At 38.7% G+C, this 22,751-nt stretch overlaps 1 protein-coding gene across 1 annotated transcript in view; it reads right to left on the bottom strand.

Annotated features, from left to right (window-relative positions):
* Window positions 1–22,751, bottom strand: part of LOC117471209 (C-Jun-amino-terminal kinase-interacting protein 1-like) — a 50,038-nt gene that overhangs the window by 22,264 nt on the left and 5,023 nt on the right. Inside the window, exon 2 of the mRNA XM_034116053.1 lies at window positions 7,085–7,196. Coding sequence (XP_033971944.1) covers window positions 7,085–7,196 — 112 coding nt within the window. The remainder of the gene's footprint in view (window positions 1–7,084; window positions 7,197–22,751) is intronic.

Below are 22,751 nucleotides of genomic sequence, written 5' to 3'. Positions count from 1 at the left end.
GAGTTTGTGGAGACCGAAGTGGGTTAAAACGGTAAGTCAAAACATGACTTTAATAAATCAGGTGGACACAAATATTAGTCCAAATGAATGCTTATGTCGTTGTTTTAAGTGCTTGCTTATCTATAATCATTACAATTCTATCAAAATGGTTTTTAACTTGTTCCACTGCCTTTTAAGGCACACATTTATTCAATGAAAAAAAATAGTCAGCACAGCTTTAAATGAACCCTTACTAACCTATACAAAGAGAAAAGTCCCTGCACTACAAACCATGTAAACAATAATGGATTATATTGCTGCTTATCACACTGATTGCTCCCAGTAAACAAGGTGTCGGTGTCCGTTGAAACGCATGAATGTCAGTGAACTATACCCAGGCGCAGAGACACACAGGCTCCTCTGCTTTCTGTGTGTGTTGATGATGGATCTTACTCTCTGCTGTTACCATGTGTGGATATCATGACGTGGGCAGTATCCATGGGGGCAGCGGGTGTGCACGCGCCAACTGTATTGCATGTATTTTCAGCTCTGACACATGGGGTAGGTGAGAGAAACACTGTTGCCATGGAAATAGGTCTCCTTCTCCTCTTGTTAGTGTTTTGCTGGCCTCTCTCTTCCTAACTCACTCTGCTCGTTTAGCTCCCTTCCTCTCCTTATCTGGGTTAATGAGATCTGCGCCTACCGATGAATATTGATGTAGCACTGTTTATTGTTCCTTAAATACTTATAACACTGAAATACAATCAATCATCTACATTTGCAAAAAGGATTTAGAAAACAATATACCCAAAGTTATTAAGTGAAAATCTTATACAGTATATAACCATATAATATGTATCTGTTGATATAAGATAAAAAAAACGATTAACATGCACAAAAAGACCCCTCCTCCTCATATTTGAGTAATGGCATTCCTGTTAAAACTTAAAAATCATTATAACATCTACCCACCATATGTTCTACATGCTTCTAAACCGGGTTTTTTAAGACACTTCAATCTTTTATTTATATTGTATATGTCTTTATATTGTGTGCTATAAATATCCAAATTATTCTATGTTTACATTTTCCTGTTACCTGAGTAAATCATAAAATACCTATAAAACAAGCCAGGAACCACGGTAATCAATGCAAAACAACTGTAAACATTGGGGTAAAAAGCATTGTAATTAATTAATGTGTTTGATTTCTCAAACTACAGAGTCAACTATTCATTTTATCATTTAGTAATATGAAGAATGTAGTCAGCGTGTCTGTTTTCAATAGGATAATATAAGGCAGTCCAGTATAAGTATAGTATATCTGTTAAGGAAATACAACATAGTGGTAATGTATTGGTTTCTACACTCACTTAATGTTATTGCCCATTCTTTCCGACCCCGCCCTGACATATGACTTATTCAGCCATGTGCACATGACAAATGGCTGCTAATCAAATCTTTTCCCCCCTGCACACATACATGGAAGCACTCTCCTCCACAGCGGTTTGGATAATGCATGTTGTCATGTCATGTCTCTGAGGAACATCACATCTCTTTAATGTTTCGTTCTGGACATCAGCTGCTCCACATTAGCCCTTCGTAAGTATGGCCATGTGCAGATACATTAGGGAAATCCATATTTTTCTCTCTGTTTTGAGATTCTATGAACAACACATTGAGCCTGTTCAACCAGGATTTGACCTAGGGAGCTAAAGCCCCTTTAGTGCATTCATCTATGTGTTCCCACCAGATCTGAGGAGCTGCAATGATTCAATTAAGCTAAACAAAATACAACTGCTTTGTCTGAGAAGTGAAACGGAATCCTGGTGCTTTTTCTTCCTCTCTTTCTTCTTTTTCTTTGTCATGAATTGTTGTAATACTTCAATGTTTTAATAATTGTTAAACATTAGAGTTTTAAAAGAAAAATAATGTAATTGAAAAATGCCAGAAAAATCTACAGCATGACTTTTATTTTAATAGATATAAGCATATGGATAAGGAGGATAAGGATATGCTTAAAAGATCTTTATGATTTCTTTTGGAAAAAGGCTCTATAGCCTTATATTGACACTACTGGCAACCAGTGCTTGCTTACTGTGTGAATGAATCCTATAGTTGAACTGTTTGCATCATTAATGGTTTGTGTTTGACAGTGGAGTTTAGCACTGCTATATCTGCCCAAGTAGTTCCTTGACTGTAGGAAAGAAGTACTATCCACTAATAATGGATGTTAGTCAACATTTTTCCGTTCTACCGACTCCAGATTTGAAAGTTCCTGTTCTGTGGGAAGAGGTTCTTTGCGTGATTGTGGAAAAGCTTCATCAGAAGAGCAGGGACAGGGATAATAGTGATTGTGAGGGTGATCGTCTTTGGAGCTAAATGTTGTCTTTTTATGAATGTGGTATCTTTGAAATCATTCCTTATTTTTCAAGGATTAATCCTGTGGATAAAGTGGGGGTTCAAAGTATTTTCTTAGATATATTTTCATTGTTGAAAAAGGCCACTAAAGCTGTAAGTAACACATTTGAAAGTGACGATACAGTAGTTTATTTCGTAGTCTATGTTGTTGTACATACTACTGTAAAACACTCCATCAAAAGGAAATGTGATCTAATGTGATCAGACCCCAGTTCGACCTTCAGCCTTACAATAAACACTATGTCTGTGTCAGTTAGGAAATGCCCTGTGACAACTCCATATAAACCCCTGGACACATCCACCCACCCACACCCCCCCCCACACACACACACACACACACACAGCCACACGCACACGCACACGCACACACACACACACACACACACACACACACACACACACACACACACACACACACACACACACACACACACACACACACACCACACACACACACACACACACACACACCAGCTGATGCAGACACACCACGCCTGTCTGGAGTGAGTGAAGCTCCTCAAATGTGAGCGTCCATTATTAATGTACCTGAAATTCCCCTGGGGTAATGAGCTCACTGATGAAGTCACCACTGTGCGTTTGTATACATATAGAGAGGGCTCTGCATAAAGTGCTCACAACCCCCTACCCCCCCCCCCCTCCCATAAATGTCCTGCAGCTGAACCGCCTGCTCATGCATTTATAAAGTGGTTGGTCCGCTAACAAACACTGTGCAACTTTGAATGGAAAGCAAGGATAAAGCTGTGTCTCTATTCCATCTGAAATATAACAGAAGTAGAAAGAGCTTCAGTATTCTTTTATTTTCCATTTCTAAACACTCGGAGGGTAATGCATGTCTTGCAAGAAAAATTGAAAAGACATTAAAAGAAAGAAACACTCAGAAATACAGCCGACCTGTGAATTTTAGTCCAATATCAACTTTTCTTCTAGCTTTTGACCAACTCAAGATGATTTAATCTTTAGATGCAGATGTTACACTTTTGCTATCTGTGAGCTTGTTAGCTGAAAACAGATCCCTACAGTTTAATGTGGCCGGTCTAACATTACCTGTAGGACTAAAATATGCATACAGTTTATTTGTAGCTGCAGATATGAAAATGAGACCTTTACGTTGAAGGGATTCTTATGTTAGGGTTAAGCAGAAGAAAAAAACTAAATGAAAATAGCAGCAATTAAGAAAATAAACACTGATGTAATTTGTTGTGGCTTTTCATTTTGTTTTCAGCAACAAGAACCTCCATTTGGTGGGATTAAATGCTTATGAAACAGTCATTGAGATTATTCTGCAATTGGCTTTAAGCATTATGTTCAACAGTTTTCTCAGCCAGCATTTCTTGAGCTAATTGGAGACTCAATGCGGGTCTTTAAATATCCTTGCGTCATTGTATCTTTCAGACTATTGTGTCACCAAACACCTCTGTCATTGTGACCATGACCTTCAGAGTTTCCATCTTCCCCCTGCTGGCTTATCTTCAACACTGAGGTGATATTGTCTGTATGAGCATAAAGATGCTATTTCCAAGATGTGTCTGATGCACATTTAAATGTTGAAAATGACTCATCAAGACTTCCAGTGGGAATATGAGCTTTCTGGTATCCCTGGAGGCATTTCCCCCTGCTACTGTGGGCGAACATAAATCAAAATCGATTAATCAAATAAATTCATGTGGTTTTCTTCCAGTTAAGAAGTACATTTCATTATCAGTTTTTGATACGCTTTCTTTTTTGATATGCATATTCAATGATGAAGGTGATTGCTCTGCCGAGAAGATGATCAGCTGCAATCTGCCATCCCTCAAGGACCCTGAGGAGGGGAGGAAAGATTGTGGGCGACCCCTCCCATCCTGGACACAAGATCTTTGAGCTGCTCCCCACTGACAGGAGGCTGCACTCCATCAGAACCTCCAGCCACAAGAACAGGTTCTTCTCATCTGCTAATATCCTCATTTACAAGGCTCGCGACCCCCACTGACACTGGCTCTTACCCTCTTCATAAACGCTATTCTTTACATTAAAGAGATTCTGAAAGTTTCAGGAAAAAAGATTCACTCACTTTTTGTCCTGATCCATTTATATAAAAAACCTGTCTGAAAATGAGCTGATCAGATTTTGGCCACTTTATGATGTCATAACGATGTTTTGGCTTGTGTAACCATTGGCCAATCACCAACCAAGGTAACACAATATATGCACAGCTTTCCACTTAACATCCCAATACTGCAAATGTTTCATAGTATTTACAAAGTATTGAGTTATGTATATTTAGATTTTCTGTACATATGTATCTACACTTTTAATTTTTTATCAGTGTTTTAAATAGTTTTTATAATTGTTAGATTTGTTTGTCCTTTTCTTCAAAGGTTTTTTCTCCTACTGTGTTAATGTATGCAACATACACAACAAATCAAATTCCTTGCTTTGTAAACCTACTTGGTGATAAACCTGTTGATTCTGATTTCTGGTTCAATGTCTCAGATTCACAATTGCCTCCAGTAAAACACCAACTGCTGTTTGCAAACGTGTTTGTTTAAAGCTTGATGGATAGCAATGGCATAGTATTGGCATAATACAAAGATATTATCTTTGTGATGGGTAACAAAACAAACACAGAACGCTATCTGCATTTGATGAACAGACAAAATAATACAATAATACTGACATATGATAGTTGGGGGGTGGGTACGTTATTGAGATCAACCAGCAGAGCCTGCTCTTTCCCTACAAAATACCTTAAGCTGAAATGTCCTTATACCCCGAAGCCAATCAGTTAGTGTTATGTTCTGAGACACTCAATGACACGTGTGGTTTATTGTTGTTGATGTCGCTCAGCAGTGTCTCGTGTTTGCAAGTCAAGGAGTAATTCTGGATTCTGATCTCTTTGATTCCCCTGCAGTTGGATGAGTAATCTAAATACACATAGAGTACAGTGTTTACCCCCTGCAGAGAGCTCCCACATTCAGTAATCTAGGCTATAATTAGCCCTCTGGATAGGAAGACAAAGCAAAGCAGAGAAAGAAGAAATACATGGATTTTAAACCTCAAGATATTTCCAGCACTCAGTAATATCTCTTCCTCATCTGTCACGTCACTACATCGCTAAAACAATCAAATACCAGTCAAAAAAAGCTCTCATCTACTCGTAAAAATGACACTGAAAAAAAGCCCCTCGACCCTCCTGTTGCCTTGGTTACTGTAGCAGAACTGAATGGAGGCGGAGGAGGTGATGAAGGTTTCACTGGGAACAGAGCCGGAGAGATCTGGCAGAATAATACATGTACCTCTGCTTATTTTCTCCCTCTCTACCTCTCCACATCCCCCCTCTCGTATAGTAGCACTTCAGCACTCCAGTTTTTATTAATGGCACACTTATTTCCATCCCGATAAACTAGTAGGTGCTAGTGGGCCTAAAACTATATTCACCGAAAAAAGGAAAGTCTCCACTTCAGCCCCATTTCAGAGGACCTGAACAAACAGTTAACGGCTCAAAGTGAATTATTCAGATGACTAGGATGTAACGGGGCAATCACATGTGATCAGACTCAAGGTTTTTACTGAGCGGCTCTGTCACCATCATCAGGCCTCTCTGCCTCTGGGCTTTTTCCTCTGCTGGCAGGAAGCTGAATGGAGCAGCTGTTCAGCACAGAATGACACATACAATTTTATAAAATGAGCATAAGCATATAAGGTGGATACTCTGGGAATGTATTGTTCAGTAGTGTCTTTTAACTATTAACAAATCTGTTAAAATTGTTATCCAAAATATGCTCTAGAGCAACTATGTGTTTCCTTTTTTACTTATAGGGGCTTATCTACAGTCAGCTGCTGCTCCTTATCTTTAAAAAAAAAAATCTGTTAAAACGTTTTTTTTGTGGTCAGGAGTTCCTTTGACTGTGTCCAGTAGATGCAAAAACCCTTCAAGAGCAGTGGTAGGATTTAGTTTTATATTTCACAGACACTATATTAATCTCAGCTTCACGTGACATGAGTCAAGACAAGCAGCAACTTTGTGCTGCAATGATAAAGAGCAATGACGCCAAACCTTGCCAACGTTTGCACATCTTGGATTTTACACCTTGCTGCTGCACTCAATTTTAACAATCAATGTTTGTAAGCCATTTTTCATAGTGCAACCACTTCAACATTATAGCAACATCATGGCACGGCCACTACAGCATGTTTGAATCATAGTCAAATGGGCTTACTAGATTTATGAATACTGCAACACTGGCACTTTCTCCCACCTAGTGCTCTTTGTGATATATGCTAACATCTGGGTATGGACACTGAAAAATGTATAAATAATGAGTTGCCATGCTTGGACGTCTCCAAGGTGTAATAGTACAAGGACACAGTCATCTCCTCAACTGTCCAGCATGTTATTATAGTAAGGAGTGCAGCAGTGTCTAATATTACTGGTGATTTTACCACTGTGAGGTGGGACTTTGGAAGAGGAATAGCCAAAATCAATCCAGAAACACTGGCTGAAAAACACTTTACTCAACCCTTAGCGCTGATTTGAAACAGCTTCCTCCCTTGTGACTAGGATAGATGAAGATGGAAGTCTAAAAAACCATTACAAATAAAGGTGATAGTTACATGATTGCTTGAAAAGTGTAGCTTATGTAATGAAACCTTGTGAGAAATATCTCGTTATGGAGGCAGCTCACCTTTATATCCGGGCCATTGAAGTTTAGGCTCATCCCGCACTCGTCCGTGATCTCTGTAATCTCCGACAGGTCGTCATCTTCAAATTCATCCAGGCTGATGTCATGGGTCAACCTGGATGAAGGGGAGGATTAGGGGGAGAAGGGGAAGGGAGAGAGATGAGGAAAATGAATCAGTGTTAATCCCTTAGCACTCGTTTAAAGCCACAGAATATCTTAAAGGTCCCATGTCATGCTTTTCCGGTTATTACCCGTCCCCTTGTGTGTTGTGAAGGTTTTTATGCATGTCAACGGTCTGCAGAGTCACAAACCCTCAAAGTACACCCTGTAGCAAGAAATGCTCTCCGCAGACCCATTCTCACAGCGTTTATAAACCTTTTTCTTACTCAATATCAAGCCATACTTATTGTTTTTACTTCGACTGTGAGTGTTTGTATGTGCTCAGGATGAGTTTTGCGCTGTATCGCCGACCCGGAAACCACACCAGTAAGCCAGCTCACTGAGCAGCGAGCCTCGCAACGTCCCGACCAATCAGAGCACACTGGGCTCACAGGGAGGGGGGGGGCAGGAGCTCCAACAAGCCGTTTAGGACAGAGAGTAAATACACATACTATACAGAGATGCTGTATGAGAAACCAATGTGAGTTTGGAAAATTGCACAATATACATTTATTTTAGTATACCTCAACAATGGAATTATGATCAGTAGAAATGGCCATGACATGGGACCTTTAAAATCTTAAATTGATCGAATTATCTTTCTGACCGGGTGGCTACTCCAGGCCAAATGTCACATAGAGGGGTCAAAAGCTCTGGACATAACGGTCAACATATTACTGTAGCTAAGAAATGATAAAGATACATATTCACCAAATAAACTGTATGATACAGTCATTGTTTATCATATATGTCATAATTTAAATGACATCTAAAATAATTCAATACAAAGTGTAATGTAGTCTATTCAACACATTTTAGTAATACCGAACCTGTTATTAAGTTTAAACATTGGCAACTATAGTCATGTTAGTAAATATGCACAAGTTTGTTTACACTTATTTATAGTGGTAAACCATTTATTAAATGTGTATAAGGTATTATACATGCTATCATAATATTACCATCTGTTAGTGTATAAAAGCAAGTAAATAAAGGATGATATTATTCAAAGCCACTGGCAGCATTTCTGCGTCACAAGCAGTGGTATTTCCCTGGTCAGTGACAACAACAGATATCTGACTGGAGAGGGGGGTGATGGAGAGCCTGTATAATGGCTGCTGCTTCAGCATTAGCAGCCTGGATAAAGCTAAACACCTGCAGTGGTGAGAAGCTGAATCAGAGGACTACTGGGAAATGCATCTTCACATTAACAGCTCAATCCATAAGCTTACTGTAACACAAAATGATAACAGGATCGAGGGCAAACTTGATGACAGAATCCAAACATTTCTGAGTGGCTTTTCCAAGATACAGAGTTAACATTTACACATTTATTTTTTTACATTTAAAATGTGTGTGTTGACAGAAACAACAGCACAGAAAAATTACAAATCTATAATACAACATCATGTAGCAAGTAAAGGTAGCAGCCACAGTGTTAATTTAGAATGCAGTACACGGAATACATCAATAAACATATTGTTGATTTTACTACATTTTCAAAAACAACAAAAGTTGTCCATTCTCTAAAGAAACTGCGCTTTCAGCAGTCTTCATAGCTCCGGCTAGATTTTGAAATAAAGTATATTTTTTGGTCATTGTTGTGATGAAGGTGGCTCCAGGAGTTAACTCATATAACCCTAAATCAAAGAGTATCACCCTCTGGGGAGCATGAGCATTTTAGCATTTCATTGATGCTTGACAATTGGCAGTGTAACCAAAAACGTTTTTGGGTTACAATGGAGACTGGGAACCCTTGGAACAAGGAATATCCAGTGTAAATGTAATTCCAACCAGCCTGTTGTTGAAACTCGTGACAAACTGATGCAACCTACCAGAACAAAAGACAGCTATAACACCAAGGACCTTAATAATGAGCACACCCCTGTCAAAGCAGATCAATCCTCTCAGTTCAAACTCTGCATCAGGTTTCTACCAGCATATCGACAGTTCTGGTAACTTCATGTACCGCATCCAAATGTATGTGCACATTGAAATCTGTTTTGCAGGGAAGAACATGAGTGTGTGCTCTTGCAGCAACCCTGAACATCATTCCAGTGTCAACCCGGGAAATGTACGGTCCTGATGTCCGTGGTAGGATTCAATTAGCTTTCAGTAAACAATGCCTCGCTTTTCCCCATCTGTAATTATGTCCGCCTGTTATCTCTTTAGCCCGCAGCCTCCTGGGCGTAACAGACAGAGGAAGAGAGCAGGAAGATGTTATTAGAGGGATGAAGAGAAGATGGCAGTGATCACAAGGAGCTTAAAATCAAGCTGTCAGAGAAACCTGGTGAACTTGGGAAGCTGTGATCCTCATATTGTTGCATGAAGCTAATGTCATTTCTGGCTACATTTACACAAAATTACGCACAGCTGTGGCCTTCTTTAGCACTCACATTTTGGAATATGGGTGTGAGAGTTAAGTATCCGGGGTAGAAGCATCTGTTTATGTCTATAATGAGGCCCTAAAGGAGGCAGGAAAGAAGGGCTGAAGGATGGAGCAAGAGAAAGTAGAGCAGTCCATCGGTATGGAATAAATTATCTCAAATGGGAATACACATGATAGAAAGAGAAGAAACATAGAAAGATATGAAGAAATCAGCAGGTGGATCATGCACCTTCAATTCTGCATGTGAAAAACCGGCAGCATCACTGACCATTTAGGTTTTAAGTGACAACAACAAATGTGGAGCAAGGCACCACCAAATGCTGAACAACACATTTTTAGCAAACCAAAAGAACTGAAAACAAAATAAAGGGTTAAAGTTCGGTCTGTTTTACCCTGATTGAAACCGTCATTTACAAATTAAACATCATGCCGAATTGAAGAAGCCTTTAAACTTTGAGACCATTAACCCATTAAGAATATGGTGATGTGTGTTAATCAGCGACTGAAATAAGTGCCAGCAAATAAATGTTTCTCTCCTGATTGAGAAAGTATAGTTAATCTTATTTTTAGAATATTGTATTTGGGACTAGTGCATTTTTGGTTTCTACCTTTATAGGTAAAGGTACTGTATAATGATGAATTAAGCATTTACAGAGAGAGTCACAGTGGTTCTATATTTTCTATTTTCCATTTTTTCAATTGAAAGAGTATAATCCTTTGCAAATAATTGTACTTATTGTGTTGTAAAAATATATGTCAAGAGACTGTAATTTGTATTTCAGCATGTTTATTTTCTACTTTTTTAATGCTATTTTATTTCTATTTGAGATGTTTACATTTTGGATTGTTTATTTAAAGTCTTTTAATTTCTCTAATGTACAATGCCATGTCTTTTTATGCTTCTGCAACACAAACATTTCCCACATTAGGATCAATAAAGTACTTTGTATTCTTATCTTATCTTATATTCAAGCACCCCGAAAATGTCTCAAGCTTATATTGTTTTAGGCCACCTAACATGATCAGCTCTGAGTAACAAAATGTGGCTTTACATTTTGCAGTGCTCCTGTGGATGCTCACTCACTTGCATCGCTTACTTGCACCCAATGGAAGGGAGCCATCGTTAATGTGATTATTCTCACCGGTGCTTCTGTTTTGACAGGCCAACATGTCTGCTGTGAAAAGAGTGCATTTTATAGGCTTTGGTCTGGGGACACTGCACCACTTTTAAAGAAAGAAAAAACATTGGCGTATCAGTTTACTACAATGTAATTTATTACAACACAGACAAATGCTTGGTAGAGGAACAAAATCAATATGCTCCTGAGCATGCCCCTTATCAGCATCACTTACAGGAAGGAGGAGGGAAAGGTGGAGGAGAAAAGAGGAGAGAAAGGAAATGAAAGGACAGGAGAGATTGAATGCCAATCAGAGTGCAAACCAGCCATAAGCATGTCATTTATGTTGACCCTTTTTATGGAGGTTTTGACCTATAATTGTCGCTTCACAAGGACAAAAGGAAGAGTCTAAAGAGTGGTGAACAAGAGGTGGGAGGAAGATGTCCTGACTTCAGATCAAACCCAGAGGAAAGTACAAATAGAGGCAGAGGACAGTGAGAGGAAGGAGAGAGTCATGGGGACACGGAGGGAGGAGGAAATGAAGTGCCGGGAGATAAACCACCTGGACAGGACAGGGTGACCCCTTTGCTGCACTGAATTGTGGGTAAGGAGGGATGCAGACACCGGAAAAAACCACACATCAAGGAGCAGGCGTTACAGGGTAGGTAGTAGGGCTGCTCAATTAATCGTATTTTAATACAATTTTGGCTTGCAACGATTATGAAAACAACATAATCGAAATAAAACGATTATTTATTTTATTTTAAAAAAAGATTCTATTGATTTTTCAGTTTAATTATACTTAAAGCTCAGGGTAATCAACTGTTAAAAACATACTGCTCATATTTTTCTTTCAATAAATTGATGTTTTCAAAGTAAATGGATAGTCGTTTTTAATAATCGTGATATCAATTATTGACCCAAATAATCGAGATTATGATTTTTGCCATAATCGAGCAGCCAGTAGGTAGTGTGTACAATGCAGAGCACACTCTCATTAAACAAGCTGTAAGGGCACATCACAGGGAGCCACCTGAAACACTTTGGTAGTTTTGTCTTAAAGCATAAAATAGATTCTCTGAGCGTTTGATCTCTCACCTTTTAACACATTTGAGTTTGTTTTTTAGTTCCCACAATAGTGGAATAAATGTAATTAAATATTTATGAAGATAAAATGATTCATTTGTAAGTTGATGTCCCTATCACAGCAAAACACCTGTTTTATATTCATTTCTATTTGATTTACATAAAAAGGAAAGAAATAGAGAAAGACACCTGACCAAAAAAAGCATGTTCAACTTTATATGTATTCATTCTGCTGATCTCTCCTTTATTCATACAGTTGTTACCTTGCATAGCCCAAAGTGCAGCCACAAGGACATGATCCATCACCTGCCTGCCACTTACAACAATGTTATTGAGTTTAAAGAGAATCCAGCCGACAGAAGCACTGCAGCTGTGGACGGTTTCAAAACTGTGTGGGCAGTCTCATTATATGATAAATCCCACCAGTATATCCTCCATAAATACACTCAGTTGCTCTGCTACACCTATATCTAAAACTAAAACAATTTAGAGTCCTACAGAAAATCTAACTCTATGAAGGTTATAATTGTTAAGTTTTAGTTGGCACAGTTTTAGAGCGGTGTCGATACAACTGAATGGTCATTTTGGAGGATGTAGTCTGAGTTGCTGTTGAACTGTATTGCACTATACAGAGAGCTTTTTATTTTATTGAACCTGTCCTCACAGATCAAAATGGGATGGACAAAATATACTTTGATGAATCACTCAAGAAGCATTTGTGCAACTCCAAAAGTTTCAAAGCTCTCTACCGAAGTGTGAAGACATCCTAAACTTCTGTTGAGACTTGACCACTGCAATGGTGTCCTCTTAAAACTTTCACGCTCCACTTTTACAATGGATGTTGGGTATTTTTGCATTGAGTTTTGATAGACAGTAAAGATATTGCCTGGGAATATGAAAGGGGACTGACTTCCACTCGTCACTCTTTTGCATATCCCAATTACTAAGCAATCATTTAGAACATCCAGAACCCTAAATATGGTGTTAGTCTCCTTTGGGATTGTTTTCTGTACGATGTAGTTCCCTTTATCTCACTCACAGAGCAATGCAGGCTGACTCAGCAGACTGGCAGGGCTATCCAGGTCAGAGATCCCTGTCCCACATCTACTATGTCATCATCACTGAAAGTGAGACGCAGCAAGTCCTTTGGACTGTAGTAAAACCAGACTGACACCAATATCATCACAAGGAAACTGTTGCCTCACTACAATCCAGGCACATCTAACTTAGACTTACAGTAAAGGGTTATAGCTTGTTTAAAAGATGCAGACATTTTTCAGATTACATTATTATACTATTAATTCCCTCTGCCAACCATGTGATAGCTGAAACTTGATTATAGATAGATAGATAGATAGATCGTACTTTATTGATCCCAAATTGGGAAATTGTTTTTGTTACAGCAGCATAAAAGGCATTTTACAATAAAACAAAATATACAAGAATAGAAATAAAATAAAATAAAATATAAAATAAAATATAAAATATACATGTCAAAATACAAAATAGAAAATATACATACAGATATTATATATATATATATATATATATATATATACAAATATACAAATATATATATATTCAAAATATATGGAATTATGGGTTAGGGTTAGGGTTAGCAACTTTCATTCCAATTCTGCATGGATGTTTGGGCACATAAACACGATTGGAAGGGTTTCAGGTAAATATAAAAAACCTCAATGCTGACTTGGATTCTTAACAAAGTATTTAAAGCAGCCTAAGCATAACCATACAACTGGTATTCATGCTTAAGTTGCCAGTAAGGAATAACATCCATCAGCTGGGTGCTTACCATCAATTTATGAGTAAAGGACTTGAGATTAAACACGCTCTGTGCTCAGCTTTTGGTTTCAGTACATAGTCTCGATGTGGAAACTAAAAAGCTATAATTTTCTATTTTTTCATGTGATAAAACGATACATTCAGTAAATGACAGCTTGTAGTTTCACAGTTGTTTTAGGAAAAGTTCAAAGTGTATTGCAATGCAGATGGCATGTGTGTCCACATCCTAATACAACACTAAACACCATAGACCAATGCCAAAGCCACTGCAGATGAACTTGAGATTAGTTCTCCAATCATCACTCAGTACCAGGCAATCAAAGTCAGCTGAGAAGAACCTGAATATATCCTAAAATGTAAAACATTTGTCCATAAGACATCAATGTCTCTTTCAATAATTTCCCTTCTAATGTGTCCTAAGCCTAAAGGTTTGTTTAATCACGTACTATTTAGTGATTGTAAGCATGTATGATCATTTTCCCACTTCTAATTAACAGTAGATATGATTATCAATTGGGCTCTGTGAGTGCACATTTCAAAAATTCCCTGCAAAAAGGTGACGCAGACATGATATATGTGTGGTAAAATGACAGTATGAGGGCAACAACACTGCAGGATGGACGTTTCAGTTTGTTTGGCTGAGGATTTGGGATAAACTCCTGTGTTGTTCTGACAGTGGGGGGTGACAGGCATCCTACTGGCTTGTTTCTGTCTCCCCGGCCTGTCTCTCTGCGTGTGTTAATGAAGGACAGCATGACCTCACGCTCTAGCCATGAGGGCCCCGGCCAGCTCATTAGTCTTTATTTGAATCCACCAATGATACATTAGTGCCGTATTCATCTACTGCTTGCTTGCAAATGTTGACCTGCAGTTTTGTGTTCACATGTAGCATGCAAGGTCAAGTAAAGATAAGGGTCATATGTATTGACAGATTTTATCCCAAAAAACTGGGGCCGACAAGTTGCAACACTTCCTACTGCAAAAAAAAAAGACAGTTCATAATGGAAGAAAATACGTGCTGTGGTGAAGACAGGAAAAAAAGGCTTCTTGTGTAAGTAATTGAAGCGAAAAATGCAAATTAGCTGCTAATTAGACACCAACATCCCCCTAGGTAATAACAAAATCAGATTATTTCAGCCATATTTTTCTTTTATTTATGTATTGCAATATTTTGTTGTAAAAGTTAGTAACACAACTTATTTTGCATTTGCCTGTCTGTTGCCATATTACAGCATCACAGGATTAGCATCTGTGCCGTGCAGTTTTTAATCAATCCCCTCCCACACCATACACATTAGCTCACAGTTGAGTCGCCACAGTGGACGCATGTACTGTATACCCCTTTCCACCCCCCATTTCTACCCAATAATTTACACCCTTACTGCTCCCACTGAGAAAGAACAAGGCTGAATGCTGTCGCTCATTCATCCGATTTGTCCTGCTGCAAGGACAGGACCAGGACAAGCACCCCCCCACCCCCCATAATCTTCATAATTGCACTGTATGAAAACAAACTCAGAAAAACAAATACTTCAAATACTATATATACGTCGCCAGTGCTGTCACAACACACACAACCCAGCAGAAAGTGTGATGTTTCTTCCCCTGTGTCACTTTTGTAGTCCTATTTTTGGCCAACATACACCATGCTCCACATCTTTTCTTTACAAAGACGCACACAATACCCACCATCCTTCAAGGGCATGCCTATCCTGAGCTTCATAATGCAAGGAGACGACATACTCCAAGAAGAAGGCATGTTAGCAGTACCACACTCACAAGGTCACACACAGCCATGTTGCTGCAAGCCGGTAAAAATAAAACAGGGAATAACGAGAGAGGCACCCTACCATTTCTCCCACTGGTCCTCCATCCAACCCTCTTCTCCTTCCCCTCCCGAGTCCATACTGTAAGTGAGGAGGGCATCCACAGCTGAGAGGAGAGGAGGAGGAGGAGGAGGAGGAGAAGGAGCAAGGATGTTAGAAAGTGAAGAATGAGGGAAGATGAGAAAGGGAGTGAGGGAGGAGCGAGCAGGAAGAGAGTCGGAGGAGAGGGAGGAGGGGTGCAGCTCCTCCGGGTCGATGCGAGAGGCGTCCGACTCAGAGCTGCTGCTGCCGCTCATCCACAGGAGAGAGAAAGGAAGAAAGGGGGGAATTATTTAAAGCAGACGAGCTGAATCTGCCACAAAGGAGCAGTGTTATATAATCCACTCCTCTCTCTCCCTCTCTCTGGTGTTTACTCCGTCCTGTGGACATCAGATTTACAAAGCCACCTCAAAAAACTGCTGTTAGCAGGACATCCTACGCCACGGCAAATAGGAGAAACACCGGCACAAGAGGACACTCCTCCGTCACTGTCTCTCTGCAAAACACAGGCGTGCTAAATTATTCATGAGGTCCCATTGATCATAAAACTCTTAATTTCCTCTTCTCTTTCTTTCTTTCCACTCATCTTCCTAAAGGAAAATGCTGGTGTATCACAGAGAAATGGCTCAGGTCTGGCAACATGGCGTCATTGATAAACCCTGACAGGGTATAAAACACAAGGAGTCAAAACCTGACAGGTGGTAAACAAGCAAGCATTCTATCCAGATTATCTAAATCACTTATTTGGAGTTAAAAACCAATCCAATATGTTCTAATCCCTCAATATGCAGGGAAATTGAATTCACAACATAAAGCCATGGCTCATACTTGAACCAGGAGGTAGTCTTATAAACTGTGATGGATGTTTACAACAGACACTTTGTGTCTGTTGTAAACATGTGTGTTCCAAACCCTTAACTGAACGAGTGACAGAACATTGGGTAATCCTACAATAATAAGGAATATCTTGTCATATACTGGAACCATCCTTTAGGCTGCGCTGGTCTTTGCTTCTTTAGGCAGGTGGAGCATCTTCATCTCAACATCAATGAGTGTCGAATTGTGTGCATGCCGCACGCAGTGAACTGTACAGTCCATTAACCCCGTCCACCCTGCTGACCTTAAAACCTTCCACCATCAGGCCAGAGCATGTGCCCTGTATGCAGGTTAGAACCTTTATAAATAAGCATCTTGCTCATTTTAGCCACCAAAGGCTTCATGAGTAAAAGGAAAAAAAAGGGTATTAAAGATTGCTTAAAGTGAGCAACAGATTTTCATAAAAGCACTTTTTTATATTTGAATCAGTACATCCTTTTGCCCAAGTGGATTTTGGTCCAAAACTGAAGGAATTCAATGCATTCCTCCACCATCATTTTACAAGAATATAACAGATGAGAAGTATTTGCTACTAAGCTATGATGCTGATTTTCTACCCCCCAGTTGCAGTTTAAATCAGAGCTTGTATAGTTCTAAAATACCAATTTATTGGGCTTTTTTTCTACACTCTGAGATGCAAACACAGCCATATGGCCATACAGCACGACCTTGGAAACTGGCCAGAGCCTATATGGAGCTTTCAAAGATGTGATAAAACATGCTGAAGAAAGGAAAAATCCTATAAAACACAAATAATGCACACTGAGTGCTGCAGACATACTGTTCAAATGATGCATGATGGTCTCAAGAGACAGAAAGAAAGAGATCATGTATCAATTAGTCAGAGAAAGATTTTCTTTGCATTGTGAAATGATTTATTGAATAAAACTAAACCGATAACATAGCTGCGTATTGGCAAAAATCTGGCGATACAACATGCATGATTAAATCATTATATATGAATTACAATGTAATATTTTGAGATATATTATAATAGATACAATCTAGTTCTTGGAAAACTGTGGTAGTATAAAGAAAGCACAGCTGAATCTTGTATCAATTTATGTGGTGATATGTTTTTTATTACAATTTGTAATACTATAAAGTCTCCTTTTACCTGATATGTAGCCATTTTATTTTCTGTTGATGCAAACTGAATTCTTCTTCCATGTTTACCTGATGTTTAAAGCAATTCAGCAGGATGTGCATTTCCACAGCACTAATTAGATTTGTTGCTAAGATGTTTCACATTAAAAGCCTTCTAGCAAAATAAATCCCTCACTTTCTTGTAGGCTTGAATGTTGAGCTATTTGCAAGCTAGACAATGTGTAGGAGCTTATTTCTAAGGCTTGAAAAAAAGATCCACAGATATTGCCAGCACATCTCCTAGCAACATCGGCTCTAAGCGGTCAGTCAAACACCATCTCTGAGTGTCCACATTCACTGTAAATCCTTTTTTTCATAAATATGTCAAAAAGTTGTCTCACTCTTTTTTTTGTATTATTAAATATTAAGCTAATTTCATATATTATTTAAAATGTATGCACTATCCCTACACAAAATGTTAGGAGATTTTACATTTCAAAATATGTTATGGCATCCCAAGCTTTAAAAGCAGATCAGAATGCATGAAAAATGTCTCACTAAATTCCGTTTTTTTATTAAATATTTTTGTGAAATCAAGAAAAATAGGAAAACAGGCCTGTCGCTTTATAGAGAGAAGGTACTGTAAGCAGAGGGGTGGTGCCTTCAGGTGGAACGTGCCATGTCAGCAGAACCGAGCGGCAGCTGTAAATAATGAGCACGGGGGGGAACTGCAACCAGAGCAGTATCTGTCCACTCCGTCAGCTTGTACTGCCAGTGAATTTCAAATCAGCTCAATTAAAATGCTCTCTCTCTCTCTGAGGATAAAATACAACTAAAAGAAAACACGAGTCAAATCTGTTGAAAAACCCTGAAATCTAGCTTTTCTGCCCACAGAAAACATCAAAGTCCACGGATGCAGTGAATCAGGGAAACCGACACTTCAAAATCTGCTTAACCGCCTGCCCTCTCCCGTCTCCCCCTTATCACTCAATCTTTCTCACACATCCCACACCCTGTGAATCCATCTGCCCGAGCACATCTCGTCAGAAGAGTCACGTCGGGTCGGAAGCAGTGAAAAGATGAAAGAGAAGAGAGAGGCTATGTGAATGAGTGAGTGAAGGTGAGCAAGAGGGAGAGACCATGGACACTGCTGCACTTTCATGTTGATTATAGTGTTCTCACGGTTTAAAACATATGCTTAATAAGTCAGATTTATTCAGATTATCCTTTTTCTGAGTATAAAACAACTGCAGTGTAAGGACACTCCTCTCAAACCAGTGGAATAATTATAATAAACCATGTTTTTCATTTGGATCAATACTGAACCGCATATTTGAAGAGTAAGCTTTGCCTCAATAGGGATCTCTGGTTTCACGATATGTCCAACATATGTTCCCCATAATACACTAAAAGATGAAATGCAATCTTACACTGTTGGTTGGCTGTATAGCAGGCGCACATGCACACACACAGTTAAAGACCCTGCTAATGTTAAAGAATCCTCTGCTACGCCCTCTTGTGCCACAGATGATCAATGCAGTGCAGGAGAATTTAAAGATACAGTTCACCAAAACATACCACATGATATGAAATACAAATAATCCGTTTTTATTTGTCTAGCTGTGATTAAATGAAATTAGCAGACACATTTACAATACCACTTGCACAGGAAAGCAGACAGCAGGCGTCACTAAATCCTGCTTCCCCAGTCCTGATCTCATATTAAATTGTAATTAGATGCATCATCTTTTAACCACTTCTTTGGTTAAGCTGAGAGGTCTATTTTTGAGAATGTAGTCTGCATCACAGCTTTCCTATCATGATTTTGTACATTGTGTGAAATACTATTGTGTTTTTAATCAGTGGGGAATGCATGTCAGTGTAGATCTGCTGTTGAAAAGTCTTTCTTGATCTCCGGCATGAACGCAAAACTGATGTTCAAATGCAGTTTTCAGCAAACAGCAGTACTTTACAGACGTGAACCCTGAGAAATGTCACAAAAAAACACTATTTTGAACTCTGCTGTCGTCGCTCACAGTCAGTGTGAAGATCATTAACTGAACACACCAGCTGCTGCTCATCATGTTCTAACATTGCTTTGTAACAGGAAATCAGGAATCAACGTTTTTACGAGAACAATAGTTCAGTTACCAAATTATTATATACTGTATGACTAAGCAATGTTAATATTTAAGGACTGGTCTACTCAAAAATAATATAATGTTTAAAAACTGTATGTAGAAGGACGATTTTGTGACATCAAAACTAGTTTGATACTGATATTGAAGCAACGAAGTGTTTATTCACTGGTCAACCTAAGGATCAACAAGAAGTCAAATGTAGGCTCAATATGAAGATGGTAAATGAGCAGCCCTATTTTTTGCTCTTTTTATTTATTTTGGGACTCCTCAGTGCGTCACGTTAAAAACAATTAGGTTATCTTTTAAACCTGATTAAAATATCTATTTGTCTCATTTACCAACCTTTTTGTAAAAACCTTGTCGTCACGTACTATAGAAAACAATACTGAAATGTGCTGAACTCAAACTCACATGCCAACTTGTAACTCTCTATCGACATGGCATGAAAAATGTAGGAGCCTCAAAACTGGGTCACAGGCTTGAAAAGCTGAGGAATCACACAGTGTCTCAGTCACGGAATATCTCCACGCACAGAGCTGAACTGACGGCAGCAGGTTGGGGAGGGACGGAGGATTGGACCACAGTGGGTGGAGGCAGGGAGGGTGACGGAGGAAAACATGCCAACATATGGCTGCTCTGGGACCGAGCCAACGCTGGGGTTGTGGATTATCTGGCCTTGTTTCTCTAGCAGACTACACTCAGAACAGCCTGTCCTCCTACAAAAAACGACCAAATAGGTCGATTGTTCAGCAGCTTATTACGACCCATAGTCACGTTTTAAAGTGTAGCACCTCTAGTGGTCGTGTAAGAAACAACATGCTCCCGTTGATTGCAAACGCTCCGGAGGGTCGTTTATTCACAAATAAACCTCTCTGGAAAATCCTAAATTGTGGAATAGTTTGGCCATTAAAATGCTTTTTGATTAGATTTCTAGCGAGAAGTGTATATTGCACTTTTAGAATCTACTGTACGTCCAGTGGATGTGTAGGATCTATAGTTTGATAGATATTACGAAGATGATTTGAAGTCCCCTCAGGAGAACGTGTACGTCTTTACGCAGCATCCATGTAAAGTTGGCGTCAACCCTCACGGGGTGAAAACAGTATTTCCGGTCTCGAAGTTTTCATAATAAAACCGGAAGTAAACATCAGTTTATCCTTGTTAATTACACAATATTGATTGGTTTAAATTGTGTACGATGCTTTTGTGTTTTTAACCTTCGATTCGGAGAAACAAATAGTTTTTTCTGAGTTTAGACACTACAGAGTTTCCGAAGACACTACACTACCCAGAATCCTCAGCTATCGTTTGCGACTACAACATCCGCTTTGCTTTGCAAACCCCGTGATTAGCATTAAGCTCTGTGATTGGATGTTGGAGTGGCAGTGCGACAAGGTTACGCCGAGCGTCAAACAGCTCTTTGAAATGGAATGGAACCACGGCAGACTATCCAAAACTGGGCTCGAACGGGTCCAGTTTGTCTGTTTTGCACATCCTCCTATTAATATCTTTGGACGTCCTCCACTAGCTGTTTTATTGTAGAGATCACTACAGTATCTTCTTGATATTTTCTATTCTATATTTCTATCATTGACCTTCTACTTTGCCCCTATTTTGTATGTAGGCTACTCTTAATATTTAAATGTTCTCATCAAATATAACTTATTCAACTAAATTCAATAACGTGCTTTAACCACTAGTCGGTGCGGGTTAAAAAAACAGTGGTCTAGTTATTAAACATAATAATATCAAACATAATATTACTATTAACTTTATTGTGAAATTAAAACAGAACGGTAAAGAAAAATACAGTTTCAGTCTCTCGATTTGAAGCTTATGCATTGTACCATGAACCTGTATAGACCTGTAACAGTCATGAGGAGTTGGAAAGGTAGTTTCTGAAGATGTTACAAATAACACACAGCATACAATGCCATAACAACTTTGTATTATTAGTGTAGGACACTTATGTATAACATCTGAAGATGTGTAGTTTTATTCATGTTTTCACATAATCGTACAGGATATTGCTATAATATTTCACATAAAAATATTATAGCTGATAATGTATATATATATATATCATATATATTATATATGATATATATATAATGTCATATATCAGATATTAATGTGTATACACATTAATATCTGATTTGTAAAACATCACAAACAGAAAGGTATATCCGTCATTTAATGGTAAACTATTGAAATTCTGATTCCATAGATGTGTCTCCCATCACCCAAAACCCCTGACTATTCTCTCAACTCAGTATTTACATTCTTATATTCAAAGACAATCAGTAATATCTTTAAAAACTACAAGTCCCTGTCTATCAGATGTGCACCGTTATGGTGTAAATATAGCCAATCTACCAATTGGATCAAATATAAAAGTCAGCCGAATTAGTGTTGATACAGCAAGGAGATGTATTGTGTGAAAAGAAATTGAAGATGTTGTTTAATTGCTGATATATTTATGATCCACGTCACGTATTCAGTTTCAGCGGCATTTCTTCCAGTTTGTCCAAAGGTCTTCTAATCAGGGCTCTATAAATAGAGAACTACGGCAGATGTGTAATATTTAATGCAGACCGAACCGTGTATTACAATGCCGTTATGTGATGACTTCCAAAGAGAAAAGCAAGCACACTCGGAATAAAGTATTATTTTTTTTTTTTAAATGTTTTCGGATTTCCTATCCCATAAACACCATATCCCAACGTGCATTGCGGCTAAAACATCCAATCACCGAGCTTCAAGTTCGATGTTTTAGCCTCTGAAAAAAGAAATGTTTGTACACAAAAGCATTGTACACAATTCAAAACAATTAATGTCGTGTAATTAACAAGGATAAACTGATGTTTTTAGTGGATGAGTACTGCAGATATAGCTTTAAAATCATTTGACACTGAGGAGAATACGGTTTTATTATGAAAACTTCGAGACCGGAAATACTGTTTTCACCCCGTGAGTGTTGACGCTAACTTTACATGGAGGCTGCCGCATAGACACGTTCTCCTGGCGAGACCTCAAATCATCTTCGTAATATTTATCAAACTATAGATCCTACACATCCACTGGACGTGGATTCTGAGAGTACAATATACACTTCTCGCTAGAAATCTAATCAAAAAGCATTTTAAT

The sequence above is a fragment of the Trematomus bernacchii genome, unplaced genomic scaffold (genome assembly GCF_902827165.1).
Source record: "Trematomus bernacchii unplaced genomic scaffold, fTreBer1.1, whole genome shotgun sequence".
Lineage (NCBI taxonomy): Eukaryota > Metazoa > Chordata > Actinopteri > Perciformes > Nototheniidae > Trematomus > Trematomus bernacchii.
The sequence above is the reverse complement of the archived record's forward strand: the minus strand, read 5'-3'. Positions and strand labels throughout refer to the sequence as shown.